General features: G+C 35.9%; 1 protein-coding gene and 1 non-coding gene across 2 annotated transcripts; one reads left to right on the top strand and one right to left on the bottom strand.

Annotated features, from left to right (window-relative positions):
- The first annotated feature begins 10,495 nt into the window (after window positions 1-10,495).
- LOC127741020 (small nucleolar RNA snoR2/U65) lies at window positions 10,496-10,647 on the top strand. Its single transcript, XR_008001875.1, has one exon. It is a non-coding gene; the product is annotated as a small nucleolar RNA snoR2/U65 (small nucleolar RNA).
- A 2,064-nt stretch (window positions 10,648-12,711) lies between these two features.
- Window positions 12,712-15,074, bottom strand: LOC107459869 (uncharacterized). The gene is made up of 3 exons (XM_052252230.1): window positions 14,050-15,074; window positions 13,903-13,966; window positions 12,712-13,274 (listed from the first exon to the last, which is right to left on the bottom strand). The coding sequence occupies exons 1-3, from the start codon at window positions 14,161-14,163 to the stop codon at window positions 13,183-13,185; spliced, it is 270 nt and encodes an 89-aa protein (XP_052108190.1). The 5' UTR covers window positions 14,164-15,074; the 3' UTR covers window positions 12,712-13,182.
- Window positions 15,075-15,494: the final 420 nt, after the last annotated feature.

Here is a 15,494-nt window from a genome sequence, read left to right as displayed (position 1 = left end):
TTCAAAACTACCTGCATTGTTTTTAAATTTCAAAATCCTTTGAACAAAAGCTTTAGCCATTTCATTATGCGGTTTTCAAAGAAATCCTGAGCATTTAAAGCAGTTTTTGATTGATAACTTCTCATCTTTCCCATTACTCCACTCCGTCACACTCTCTTACATCTCCCCTCTTTTTATTTTCTTTCATGATGAAAAAGAAAGTTACAACTCGCAGAGGAACAGGAACCCTACGTCCTCCATGAAACCCTCCTCCTTCCAGAACTCAATCTCACACTCACATTCACATACACTCACACTCCTCCTCCTTGCACTCCTTTCAACCTCCAGAATCAATGACGAGAACCAAATACACAAACCCCAGACCTTCATTAGCTACACATGAGGCTGGCTCTTCGAAAGCTAAAGCAGCAAAGGAAAAAAGGCCCTTGACTGAAGAGGAACCCCCCTTCTCCTCCTCCTCCTCCTCATCGTTTGAGTTCTCGTCCTCTATGACGCTTAACCCTTTCCTCACGACCATCCAAAGGTAACCAAAGACCTTTTCTTCACTCTATCAAAGAACCCATTTATCCAAATCCCGTTGCTTTCAAAGCCTATTTTAGAAAACGCCCTCATTCTCATTTTGATCCTTTAAGGTTTTCTTCTTGCATAGACTTTGAATTTCACAGAGACGTTGTCTTAAAAAGACCTATATGTTCTTCTTATGTTGCTGATTTGAATTCATTGGCTAAAAAAGGAATAAAATTTTTTGAAACTTTTTGTGCTTTAAATTGGGAAAGGCTGTTTTAAATCTGAAAACATGTTTACCCTGCCTTGATCCGAGAATTTTATGCTAATATGCAATATAGTGAGGGTTATGTTTACTCCTATGTTAAAGGCTGTCAAATACTTTTATATCATGAAAACATTAGTGAATCCCTTGCTTACACAGATGTAGGAGTCAATGCCTACGTCTCTAGAAAGTGGGATAATCATCTTAGAGTTTTTCACCAAGATGTTCTAGCCAACATTTGTGAAAACATCTCCCTCATGGATGGTGTCACTCCCACTCATAGAGCTCTAGGTCCCTACCGTGCACAACTTGTATCATTACATATATTCTGCTGCCGCAAAGTGATTGTTACCAAAGGGTCACCCTCTATGATACCCTGGTTCTATATGCCATCCTCAACAAAATTCAAATCTCTTTTACTTATCTAATGATACACCACATGTTTGATTACATTAGAAGTGATAAGAATGTTTCACTTCCACATGGAATATTTTTGACATGCATCTTTGAGTATTTTGGTGTTGATATAAGCAATGAGCATGAGGAAAACAAAATTTTATCACTTAAGGATGGTGGTGCAGTGAAGCAATCAAAAGGAAAAAGCGCTAAGGCCACCAAGGATACGGTCATAAAAGAAAGTGAAGATGAAAACCTCCTTCCTCATTCGGTTGCAGGCACTGTAACACCCTAACTACCAAAGCTCACGCTTCCGGCTGCGCTACTCTGATAGCTCGGACATTACGACGACACTTATACTATTGAATACTAAAATATGAGCCTGTTTAAAACTTTAAACCGCAATATCGCTCCCAGAAATACTTTTGCTAAACAACGTACATCCATACATACAATACAACTTACAGATACTCATAAAGAGTACATCCATATATATACACATACATATATATAAATAATATTAGAAAAATTACTCAATACAATTCATATCCCTCTTACAGAATATAGCAAGATAAAGGCGAGGGTACAAAAATAATAATCTAAAGCAATACAGAGCATCTCAACAACAATTAAATAAACTCTTCGTGACTTTTGCGCCCATATCCTGAAAGGGAAAAAATGTAGGGGGTGAGAACATCATCCTCGAAAGGGTTCTCAGTAGAGGATTTTTGGGAATTACTGTAATAGGATACGTGAAGATAAACTGTACCAGTGGTTAATAACCGTCTTATGCCTCTTTTCAAAAACAACGGTTTTCAATAAAAGTAAAGTCGGAAACTTTTGTCTAAAAGAAGAACCGTTCAATTCTCGAAAACATCAAAAGCCTTTCAAAAGGTTTATCTATACTGAACCAAATAGCCTTTCATATTTTTCCAAACCAAGAACACCAAACCGAAACCAACCATCGGTCCATCTCAATTCAACCACGGCCCTAGGCCCAAACAATCCAATGCAACAACCAATCACCACCAACCAACAGAGTCCCAGATGCAAACACAGATAGGAAGTTCAAGTACAAACAAACAGGTATTGCAAGTAGGACAATTAGCAATTAATCACATAGGCAAACCAAGTATAATATGCACACCCAAACAATGTCACATAGATGCATATGATGCATGCCTGTCCCTAGTGGCTGATGATATCATCTGTCGGTTATAGAGCCAACCCGACAAGTCCTGGTAGCTAACCATTGGACTGTCCCTCTGTCGCGCATCCCCAACTCGAGTTATACTCATCATAAACTTGACCATAATCATGATCCATATCCATCACCCTCACTGGTGAATATTTACGGGGGCAAGCTCATCCGAGACTTTCATAGTGCCCGGCCACACTTACGACATAGGGTCAAAAGAGCTTCGAGTCTCAACCTGAAGCATGTGGTGGCTAGCCACTGCTTTCTCCCAGGGAAACTCTTATCTCCAATAGTGGAAGTACAACATTCACATTTATCAATGATTCAGCATATACATGCATTCAATCTCATCCATGGATCAACATCCATCTCAGCCATCTAGCTCATGGTTCAGTCTAGAACCAGCCAATATTCATATCATACACAGCCATTCCGGCTCACGGTTCAATCCAGAACCAACCAATATTTATAATCATACACAGCCATTCCGGCTCACAATAAAACAACACTTCCACATTCAACATCATCAATTCATAAAATTGGCATTTAAGCCATAAATCACTTTATCTCAAATCGTTTCACTTTGAAATCGAGTTTCAACTCTTTTCAGCCTTGGCTTTAGAAATCTCATTTCTCAAATCATCTCAGGCTCATAAGCCAAATTTACTCAAGGTGAGTTCCCTTTTTAAAACAAAGCTACTCTCGGCATTTCGAAACCATGGCAAGTTAAGAATTTATTTTAAAGCATTCAAAATCACCCATCTAACAATGGGATTTTATAACAAAAGTTTTCCGAAAGAGTTCCAAGTCTTTAGGGGAGAATAACATAACTCATTTCACCAAATTCATTTAAAATTATTAAAACCTTGGCTTTTCGATTTGAGTAATAAAATAGTATCTAAGCCAAACCGAGTCATGAAATCAATCACTCCTTTTAAAGCCATTTCCTTTACTTAACAAAACCGGCTTCAATTCCACGACTAAATCTGAAGCATTTCAAACTACCAAGAGAATCATTTTTATTGTGTTTAACTAGAGTTCAAAAGATACTCTGAAGCTTATTTAAAATGTCAGAATAATAAGGTTCATCAATCGAAATCCAAATCCTTTTCAAAACCACGAAAACTCTTCCAAGGGACAATCTTTATGTTTAACGGAGAAAACATAAACCCGTTTTACCTTTTAAAATAGCCTCAAGGCAAAATTCTCTTTCGAATAACTTGTACCCAAAGACATACTATTCTTCTTGGAAAATAAGGAGAAATCATGATTCTCTTTTCAGTAATTCTTTCAAAGCATAGCTTCATCGCTTTTTCATAATTGATCTAAGTAAAGTTAATAAAAGAAGCCCTAAATTCACAATCCTCCAAGTAAATAGGAAAGGCATTAAACTCAAAGTTTTCCAAATAACATTTCAAATAAAGCCTCGGATTTTATAAAAATTTTGGCAGCATCTCCCCTAAAACTTGGACTTTGCCACCCGGTTCGGGTCCCAACTAAACCGTTCCTCAATCCTTTTCAACAGTCCAGAACCCAAAACTCAATTCAAAATCACGCTAAATCTATCAGTCGCCTCAGTGGCATATCTCAAGGAAACTATTTCAAATCAAATCAATATCAACCGATTTAACTCGTTTTCAAAGCTTTAAAGAAACGGCTCAGTAACAAATTATTTGTCCAAAACCAAGTCAATTAAAGTAAACCAGGCTGAATTCAAAGGTGCATTCGACTTTTTTAAATCATCGAAACAATTAACTCAAATCAGATCAAGCCTCAGCGGATTAAACTCAGATTTCAAATCTTTAAAGAATCAACTTCAAACATTACATTTCACAAAGCCGCACAACAATTCAGCCAAACCAACATCCATAATCATTTGAGTCAATCAAATAATACATAAGGCAGATACAATCACCAAATACACAATATCTCACATCAGTATCCATATGTAATAATTCCAATACATAAAACATAGTTTTTGGAAAAGCGCCCCTACCTCGACAAATTGAAGCTATAACCCAAACTCGTTAATTGATCCCTTTTCGCTCAGCCTAAAATCACCGGAAATTAGAACCTCGGCTCTGCTTGCTCTCTCGAAAGCAAAAACAGCTAGAAGCGGCATAAGCAAACTGTATTCTAACTCCTAAAACCATTAACATCGCAATCATTTTACTACACGGAACAGAACACTAACGCAGGGCTTTCGAAAATCAAAAATACTTACCAAAACAAAGAAAGAACGGCTGCACCAAACAGTGGCGGCCCCCGAACCAGTTTGGCGGCAGCTTTAATCGTGACCCGCAATAACCAGAGCTTGACCCTATGTTACAAAACCTCAGAATCTGTGGCCAAATATAGCAGCATATTGATTATCGAGAGCTCCGGAAATGAAAATGCTTACCCTGAGAAAGGATTAAAGACTGAATCAAACTGTAGAAGCTCTGGTGATGGGTCCGGCGACCATAACAGCGTCTCCAGCAGCGACAACATAACTTATGAGAGCCACTTCATCAAATACAACAGTTTCAGTGACAGCTTCAAAGTAAAATTGAACTGGCAGAACTAGGAGGAACCAGGAACAGGGCAAGCTCACCAGAACGGCAATGACCAGAAATTCTGGCGGCGGCAGCATCCGACGGCCATAGAAGCTCCGGCGGCGTCGTGGATTGTTTCCCCTACCGCGAGCTCTCTGTCTCTCTCTCGCTCTCTGTTCCACTGACGACGGCAATGGCTTCACAGACGAGAGCAGGCACGGCGGTTTCAGGCCCTCAACCCCTTCTCACTCGCATACCCTCTCTCTCTGTGTCTCAGCTTCAACGGAGACTCCTGGTGGACCCGCGGCGACGACGATAGCGCGGGCAGCCGCGGTGGCGCGAAGAGGCTGGCTTCATGGTGCTACAACTCGGGGATGGTGACTCGCGACGGTGACATCGACGGCTCCTTGCGGTGGTTGTAACCCTCCTCCCCTCGGCGGCATCAAGCGGCAACGGCAAACCCCAATGCCACCGGTGCAGATCCTTGCCTCATTCACGGATCTCGCTCCTCTCGCCCCTGCGCGACGCGACGGCGCGGCAACAGTGACGCCTGCCGACGCCGTCCTCCCCATCTCCTCTCCTCCCTATTTCTCTTCTCCCATCTTCTGTTTCTCCTTTCTTTCTTTCATGGAAAAAGAAACACTGCTGCTGAGTCAGGGAAAAGGGGATTTCGGCTGCAGCTGGGTGTGGGGGAAAAGGGAACCGGGTCGGGTAACGGGTTGCTGGGTTAGGGTTTCATTTTTTTGAAAATTAGGGTTAGGGGTGATTTGGTAATTTCACATAAAATTTGGGAATGATATAATAATTGAAACCCAAATTAAATTCAACACTAATCATATATAGGAAAATACTATTTGCTCATCAACTTTACAAATTATTTTCAATAAAATGCCCAAATCTAAAAATTAGAAATAATATAATTAATTTCTTCATTTTCCAAAATAGCATTATTAATATTTAAAATATTACTTATCTAATCCAAATCATATAAAATCCTTATTATTTCACAACTATCAACTTTATACTTTAAATATAGAAAATAATCCAATACTTATAAAATTGGATAATAATCATAACTCATCTCAAATCCAATAAATCAAAACTTGCCTTAATTACCTTTAATAAAATAATTTCTGAAATTAAGGCTATAAATAACTATATTATTTGAGACTTGATCATAATAAGACTTTTCAAAAGTTTTGGGTCTTACAGGCACTTCCAGCTCATACAAATACCAAATAAATGGTCAACTCTAGCCAACAATCTCGGAGACTTGCAATTCAAAATGAAAAATCCTTGCAAAAGTCTCAAGATAGAGTTGAAGTACTTCTAAAGTACCTTGACTCGCTGGACGAGGATCAAGTGTTGTCTGAGCCGGAGGAAGAACACTTGGGTATTGAGAATGAGGATTCTGATGCTTAGTTTTTGTCTCCTGCTGCTGTTGAAAGATTAATATTTTGTTGTTATTTTTAGATTTTTCTTGATACTCTAATTTGCTGTTATCTAGCTCTCTGGACACTGTTTTGAATACTATTTTTCTTGGGTTGACTGTAATAGCACTCAATAATTAACTTGGTTATTAACATGATTGCTCATTTTTTTTGTCTGCTTGATGATCTGATTCTTTTAAGTTTTCCTCCTTGATAACAAAAGGGGAGAAAGAAAATGAATTGAAGATATGGCTTGTCTCTGTTATATCTCCCAAAGGGAAAGAAAGAAAAATGTTTTGAAAAAATGACTGCCTCTCTGTTCTGAATTAAAAATTTTAATTTTTTTGAATTAAATGTGGCTGCCTCTGATTTGAACTATATTTTGAATTTCTGACGAATTATTTTTGTGAGAATTAGGATACAGAAGTTTTGACCTATGATGTTTAAAGCTGTTGTTCATGATTTTTTCAAATATCTGCAGCTCATCAATATTGCTTTAGTGTAATGGACTTTAAATAATTGTGTTATGTAGTTTAATTTTAAGACTGTTTGAAAAGTGTTTTCCTTGTAAATGTCTAAGTTATTATTGGATGTTTGGCATTTTCTATGAAAAGATTGGTGGTATCAGGTCATAAATTGCAAACATTCAGGGAGAGTTTGGAGATCAAGAGAAAGGGGGAGACTCATGACAAGGAAAACATCAAAGGAAAGTTTCTAAAATTCCTTTCCCTTCTTTCAGTTCATTTTTAATAATGTTTGTTATCAAGGGAGAGATTGTTGAATTTAGTGAACTAAACTACGATTAAAATGATGACTAAACATTATTGGATTAATGTTAAATTGTTTGTATGATATATTTGGTTTAGTGTACAGAAAATTAATTTAACTAATGCTGGCCCAAGAAGCTATTACCCAAGTCCTAATATACACACAATGGTCCAAGGAATTAATTCTGCTACCATTACGATTCCTTCCATCAGAAACAAATCAAGCCTATAGTCAAATGAAGAAAATCAAATCTGGTCCAAATAAAGATCCAAGTCTAATTCGGTGGTCACACCCAAATCCATCTCACTTCAACGAAGTCACTAATCGAGTAAACAAATTGAAATTTATTTGAATCAAGTCTCACATCTACCGAACCAACAATCTCTCTCTTCTCTCTCTTTCTTTTTTTTCCTATCACATCAATCTCTGAAACGAGAAGAAAGAAAGAAGAAAAATGCTCTCATCGAGACATTTCACCATTTGCCATTGGCTCTAGTTCTTTTACACTAAAAAAAAGTTTCTCTTCATGTCTCCACAAATACGACATGGCTAGCCATTGTCAACATGTATAATTGTATTGGTCAACTAATTAATTATAATGCAACCAGCATTATGACTTAGATAGATTATTTCTTAAATGAAGTTTTGGTGTCCTTTTTGGCAAAGCGGCAACTTTGGAAGAACTGAAGTTCTTATATAATTATTGCTTGTCAAGACATTTACATATGAAATAAAGCTTCGTTAGTTACAACTTATTATTACAACTCACGTAAACTTGTATAATGTTGTTCGAACTTAGCCACCAATAACATACAACTTTGTTTTGAATCTAATCGGTTAGGAATTAATGTTGGGTATTTTGGCGTATAGTTTCATGTCTTATTGCATTATACGTGCCGACGTGCCTATACCCAAAATAGATATTAGCTTTAAACCACGAGACCAGAACATAGAAATGAATTAATATTTTTGTTACTCCCTTTTGGACCACATTATTAATTATACCTAATTGGACCAACTGGCGACTTTCTTTGTTCTTAATTACTTTAATATTTATATAGTTATTAAACTCGGATTAGTTATTTGGGTTTCTGAATCATTAGTTCAACTAGTAAAATTTTATTTTAACATGCCGAATATAAATATAATATTAAGGTGTTTGTTATGGTAAGATGATAAATTCATACGTATTGATACATTTAAAATATGGACAAATAGTAATAAGTCAAGTGGAATTTATTTTTTACATCAATATTTATTTTTTAAATATATATCATATCACCACTTTTACTAAAACATCCTTTTAATTAAATAAAAATAAAAAATATTTATTTCTTTAATTTTATAAAAAGACTTAAATATCCTTTTTTTATATATTAGACAAAAATTACTCTTAGATTAATTAAATTGTTTAATTTTATAATTTAAATAATCTAAAAACAAAAATAAAAATACATTTAATAAAATCATTTATCTCTTCATAAATCCTAATCAATCATTCATACAAAAAAAATTAAATAAATTTAAAAAATACTAAACAAAATCACTTTGTTCTTTGTTTGCTGGGTTCTCATCCAACCTTCATCTCTCATTGTTCATACAAAAAAAAATGTCATCTAAAAAACTGAGAAAAAGATAAAAGAACAGAGCTTCATGTCTTCATCTTCCTGGGTTTCTCACCAGCACACTTTCAACGAACATCTCTCATTCTCAATTCTAAGACTCAAACTCTCTTTTCTCTCTCACTACCACTAGAGTCTCTCTCGGTCTCACTAGAGTCTCTACTCGTTCACACTCACCGGCGTCTCGTTGCTCCTCTCGTCTCGTCGCCGGCGTTTCAACGTCTTGCGGCCTTCCCTGGGCTTCTCCTCACCGGCGACAGAAGCAACTCGTCGGATCGTTGTCGCTCGTCGTCTTCTAGTTTCAAGTATTCACCATCGCGAGTCGCCGTGGATCGTCGACTGTCTTAGGGTCGTCACTTGCTTCGTCGCTCATCCTCTTCTGGGGTCGGGTCCTCTTCATCACCTAGTCGTCGTTGGTAAGTCCATGCATCATCACTTTCCCTGTTCTCCCTTTCCCAGATTCTCTTCTCCCTGTATTTTGAGATGATGTTGAATTGGTAATCAATTAATTTGTTAGTGATTGAATCTTGAATTTGTTGTTGTCTTACTGAATAATTTTGGAGTTTAAATTTTTATTCTTTGCTAAAAATAATCTGAGTTGAATTTGTTATTGATTATCATCGAACCTTGAATTTGTTGCTGGCTTGCTCAAACACCTCCTATTATGTTTTCTATGCACTAAAAATCTCTACAGTTTTCATATTGTACATTGCTTCATGATTTCAATTTGTTTTTGCATGATATACTTCAACGGATAGCTTATTTCCACTAAGGTAGTTGGTGAGATCAGTGCACTTAGGAGGTTGTATTATAATAATATGTACAAATTTTCTTATTTTACAAAAATAGTTTTGCACCTGGTTGACTCGGTTAAGTAACAATAGAAGAAGGAAGTATGTAATGCATGAATCATAATAAAATAATGACCTAATTAAGCAACAATATCCATTAGTTTGCCTTAGGTTTCTTCAAATTTATTACCATGATAATATTCTGGGGTAAAGATTAAGTAAAAGATTACCGTGTGATTTTTAATTTATGCATGTTAAAATTGCTGATTATATCTCCCTTTCAAGTGTTTGTGCTATCACCTTATAAAAAATTAGGGGTGGTTCATAAGGCTATATCATTACAAATGTTGTCGACGTTGTTTTTTTTTTGTGTTATTGACGCTGATTTTGAATAAAATCTTGTTCTGTTAATGTATTTATGTCTTAATTTTACTACCTAGTCGATCCCTTTTTTTTTAATAGTATGTTGTGGCTGTTCTTGGATTGATCATGTCAATGAATAGTGGGTGATCATTCTTCAGTGAGTTTTTCAATATGTAGCACTTGGAAATGTTGTTTGGCAAGGACATCAGATTCACCTGAAAATAGTTTCTTAATTCAACTTCATAAGGCTGCTGTGGTGCTAAATTTGGAAGAGTATATTATTCTTCATATGTGTTCATTGTGTTATTAATTTATTATTAGTATTGTTGAGTATTTGTGTTACTTGGACTTTTTGCAGGGTCAACATGATGAGCTAGAGGTAAAATTTTCTGAGGAGAGAGCATCTCTTGAGGCCAAATACCAAAAAATGTATCAGCCATTGTATACAAAGGTACCCTAAGTAATTTGTTCTTATAGAGTGTAAAGTTGCATATGATTTTGCATACTGTGTCTGTTTTGTATACTTTGTGAAGCTTAATTCTTCCATCTGCAATATTAGAATTCAAACATCATGGTTTTAAACTTTATTGCAATGATGGATGTTCAGTATATTTTTTATCTCTGGCTCCAATGCCACGTTGCTGGTAGCTACAAGCTATGACCAATGTGCTATGATTGGACCAAGAGCAAGAATGTTAATTTGTTTCACATTTTGATAGGAACCTGTGGATCTTAATACACTATGATTTGTGGAGCCGTTTTATGTGATTACATTCTATTTTATGTAATCCTTTTACCAAAAAAAGGAAAAAAATCTATATCCCTCAACCATTTCTTAATGGAGGCAGCGCTTTGAGATAGTTAATGGTGTCATTGAAGTTGAAGGAATAACGGAGGAGAAAACTGCAGATGCTGAAGAGGATGAAGGTACTAATTACAAGATCTCACCGTCTCTTTAAATAGCATTTCAATTCATTCACTGACAACATTTTGATTTAGTTTTGTAGAAAAAGGAGTACCTGTTTTTTGGCTCAATGCAATGAAAAATAATGAAGTGTTAGCTGAAGAGGTTAGTTGGTTCTATCAATAGTAACTCCTTTTTTTTTAAATGTTTATTTTATGTCTTGCAACCAAGTCTTAGTGTTAGCTTAAGAGGTTAGTTGGTTCTATTCAATAGTAACTCCTTTTTTTCTTTTAAATGTTTATTTTATGTCTTGCAACCGAGCTAATTTTAAGTCTTTGTGAAATAGATTTCAGAGCATGATGAAGGTGCTCTCAAGTTTCTCAATGGAGCAGGATAGACAACCCAAAAGGATTCAAGCTTGAGTTTTTTTTTTCGATACCAATCCTTATTTCACAAATACTGTTTTAATAAAAACATATCACATGATTGATAAGAATGAGCCAATATTGAAAAAAACAATTGGGTGAGATATTTTTTCCCTTTTCTACTTTATTGCACAATTTGCTATCCACAACTCTATATTGTGTCACAATGGGTTGGCTTTTTCTTAAATAAATTTGGTGGTTACTTTTTCCTGTAGTACTTAAATTCAATGGCACCCAGGGAAATGCTTGACGCAGAAGATTCTTAAGAAAAAGCCCAAGAAGGGTTCAAAGAATGCAAAACCTATTACAAAGACTGAAAACTGAGAGTTTCTTCAATTTCTTCAATCCACTCAAGTTCCTGAAGATGATGAAGATATTGATGAAGATATGGTAAATCTTTTTATTTCATTTTATTTACTTTTTACAGTAATTTGTTATGAAAGTCTTTAGTTAGAATCTTTAAGAGGAACACAAGCAGAAGTAAAAAATTTGTAAATTTGAAAACCTGCTTTTTAGCTGTTAGATATGACCAGATTATTTGCCAGAGCTAATTAATGTTCTCTTTAACAAGCCGAGGAACTTTAAAATCAGATGGAGCAAGACTATGACATTGGGTGAGCTTACTTGTTTCCCTCCATTCCTTCTGATATTTTTCGATGTTGTTTTCTAAATCCAGGATTGATGAATTTTCTTATCACACTTGTTCAGGTCAACAATAAGGGATAAGATTATACCTCATGCTGAGGCCATTCAGGGAGAGGAGTTTGGAGACCTGGAAGATGATGATGAAGACGACATTGAAGAGGATGATGAAGAGGATGATGATGATGAGGATGAGGAAACCAAGACCAAAAAGAAGGTATTTCATGTTAATTGCTTTGATATGCTGAAACATTTGAAATGCTGAAACACTTATATTTATATTTTTTAGGTTAATGATGGTACAAGGATACGACTTGCGTTGGATTTGATTCTCTAAGGCCCCACAACTAGATACTGCATGATGTCATTGACTCTGCTAGTAGAAATAACAATAAGTATAAACAAAAGGATTGAAATAAATAAATAAATAAAGATTGTGGTTGCTCAACTCTCCAGAGTCTTTCAACTTGGGACATCATGCAAAATAAATAAATAAACATTCTCAGGACACCTTGCCTTTGAGAAGCACACTATTGATTCTTTTCTATTTTGGTTATTTTAAACGTGTTCCTCTTCCAAAAATTAGAAAACAAGACTAATTTCTTTGGAATATCAACTTACTCCTATATGCTATTCTCTTTGTGCAATACTATTTGTTAGATCAATAGATTTTGAGTTTTTTTTTTTTAAATTTGAATTGATGTTGTATAGGGTAATTTCAATCCCACACAAGATTTAAGTGAAAAACAAATATAAGAAAATTTTGTTCGGTGCGAAATCACCCTTTATAAAATCATTTAAAAAAAGGATCCAATTTTACTTTAAAATTTCTCAAAAATATAAATTTGAGATAGAATTTGTATCCCGAACTAAATTGAGTTTTTCATGTGTACGGACTCCATATATACTGGCTTTGAAGCATACACAAAGCCCCATAACTGTGTATATGAGTGAAAGACCAGTAAATTTTCTTTAGCTATAAATGTCTCTTGAAATTAGCAACCAGAAAAAGATGAAAAAGAAAGGATGAAGGAGTGTGTAACATTATGTGCATGTGAGAAGAATCGAAGAAGTTGCATGAGCACCTCTACTTCCTTTACTTCGAAATCTTAAGAATTCGCAAGGCAAGGATTTCCGTAGGTTTCCGAGACCGACCTTGAGCCATTCAATCTTCAAGAATATTGCAAGAGTTTGAAATGGATTAAATAAAAACACAAGGTGATGATATATGATCGAAGACATGTTCACATTTCTTCCTTTTTATATTTTTCAATTTTTTTCTTTTGGCAGTATAAGAGTAACAATTTAAGCAAAGAGATAGCGATGGAAGTAGAAAGTTCTTACAAATCACCATCCAAATAAACCGCAAAATGACTTCCCCCTCCAATTGCTAAGAACTCAATGTTGCATAGTGTGAAATAGCGGTTTAACCCTGCAATGTTGTGATTAGTTTAGGGTTTCGCATTTAGAATTCTAAACCAAGCAAAAGAAAAGAAAGGAAAAAAAAAAGAGAAAGGGAAAACCAAACAAACAAATGTATTCCAAAATTTGAGAAAAGCCTCATGCTGAGGCTGAAGATTTAGCAATAGAATTCAAGGTTCCAAGATTCTACTAGAGGCAACTATTGAATATGATAGCATTTTTATTATCTTTAACAATTCATAGATATTCGGATGAATGTGAAATTATGATGGAGCAAATTCAACTCTCATTGACAAACTAATAATTGAATGTAGCAGACGACATTCTCACATTTCTGAATAAAAGTAAACTCAAGCATTCCTCATTGGCGCATAGGAAATGGTTCTTATATATAGTTGAAAGATGACATTATGTTCACCATATGTCACACAATTCCTGAAATTTAACCTTTTAATGTTCTTCATGGGCATAATTTCTAAGGTTTGCACCATAGATTCAAATGTCAATGCACCACATAACAAGAAAAACTAACACCGATTCGTTAATCTTGGATTTTGATTGCTAGCTAAGCATCGTATAATTATGACAGCAAAAAGGATGAAAGAGTAACATGTTCAAACTCGGACGGAAGAAGATACCTGTTGGACGATATATAACAAGATGGCTAGAAATATTTGTAAAAACAAATGTACTATTTGTTCCCTGTACCAAATATTTGTTATCAATAATACAATAACAGATACAATCTATCGGATAATCTTTGGATAAATGAATTTTGGTTTGACCTGGTATTTCTTGTTGGATGGTCTAAGAGGCACTTCAACTAAGCTTCCAAACACTGCTCCTATTCGGTCTCCGACAACCTGAAATGTAATAACTAACATTTGGAACCAATCCATGATAGAAACGAAGAGAAATTAACCTTACAAGTTACAAATAAAAGATTCCAATACTGAATATATCTCTAATAATTCAAAACGTATTAAGAGTTTTCAATCCATAGAAAAGAACTCAAATGTTATGTAGGACTTCCAGGCTTCCAAACTGGGACTTGAATTTGTAGAAAACATGAACTATCCCATTCTACAACTAATACTAGTGTTGAAACTCCATATACAGTATAGTATACATTACAAACATCACAGAGAAGTGTGTGCTTATGATTCAAATTTGCTCAGAGAAAGTTGTAAGGTACCAGCAAACTCAATCCAGGCCAAAGCATGCTTATAAATCATGGCACCCAAGCTCCCCAACTAAGGGAAGAACACCCATCATCAAAGCATGAGCCTCTTGACCTATCCGCAATGTGCCAAGCTCCCCAACTAAGGGAAGAGCACCCATCATCAAAGCCGAATTCGGCATTATTCCTTCATCTACTATCAACCTCACATACTGCAATGCTTCAATCCGAATCACATGGTGTGCAAAACCAGCAACCATGGCACCTCATAAAGCAACATCTCTCTCAGAAATTTCATCAAATACATTTCTTCGCGCAAGCTCAATTTTCCCACACCTAAAATACATTCTAACCAAACAGACCTTAATATATAAGCTAGCATCAAAACAACCATTCTTAACCAAAATGGCATGAACCTTAAACCCTTCTTGAACTGCATTTGCATCACCCAAGCTTTCGATAACATTCACAATAGAACAGGCATAATGTCACTGTCCTAAGACAAAATATGCCCAATTTGGTATCCATCCAAAAATTAGGGACCAGGGGAATTGAGACAGTGACATAAATATATTCTCTGGCTATAAGCCCGGTCATATAAAAAACCGAAGTTCTCGATTACAGATGAAAGGAACAAGGGAATTTGTTAGATCTCACCAAATCATAAAGCAGCTTTCGATTGTGCGAGGGAAGCTGACGGTGAGACTTGAAGTAAGAAGACGACGAGCCCCACGACCTGTTGCTTCTGCCGCCGGCGACGAAGAGCGCAACAAAGGCGCGCGACTGTGTGCAAGACGATTATGAGACAGAGAGCAACGGCGACGACCGATCTCAGAAATGAGAAGAGGGACGACGACTTTGATTACGAGACCGGAGATGAGAGAGAGAGCTTGAGTGCGACGCCGAGAAAGATGAGAGAGATCCAGTGGAAGAGAGAGAGAGAGAATAGGATGAGGAGAGAAGAACAAATCTAAGAGAGTTTTTGAAACTCAAACGAACATATAAAATTGAGATTAGTTAAATTTTAAAATTTGATTGAATTAAAAGGAT

The sequence above is a fragment of the Arachis duranensis genome, chromosome 7 (genome assembly GCF_000817695.3).
Source record: "Arachis duranensis cultivar V14167 chromosome 7, aradu.V14167.gnm2.J7QH, whole genome shotgun sequence".
In the NCBI taxonomy this organism is placed as follows: domain Eukaryota; kingdom Viridiplantae; phylum Streptophyta; class Magnoliopsida; order Fabales; family Fabaceae; genus Arachis; species Arachis duranensis.
This window is presented reverse-complemented; position numbering and strand designations above follow the sequence as displayed.

Excerpts from the sequence above, each read along its gene's own strand:
- LOC107459869 (XM_052252230.1), bottom strand. The coding sequence starts at position 14,163 with ATGGATTGGTTCCAAATGTTAGTTATTACATTTCAGGTTGTCGGAGAC. Across the intron at positions 13,967-14,049 it reads CATCCAACAAGAAATACCAG|GGAACAAATAGTACATTTGT; the intron begins GTCAAACCAAAA and ends TATTTGGTACAG. Across the intron at positions 13,275-13,902 it reads TGTTATATATCGTCCAACAG|GGTTAAACCGCTATTTCACA; the intron begins GTATCTTCTTCC and ends ACAACATTGCAG.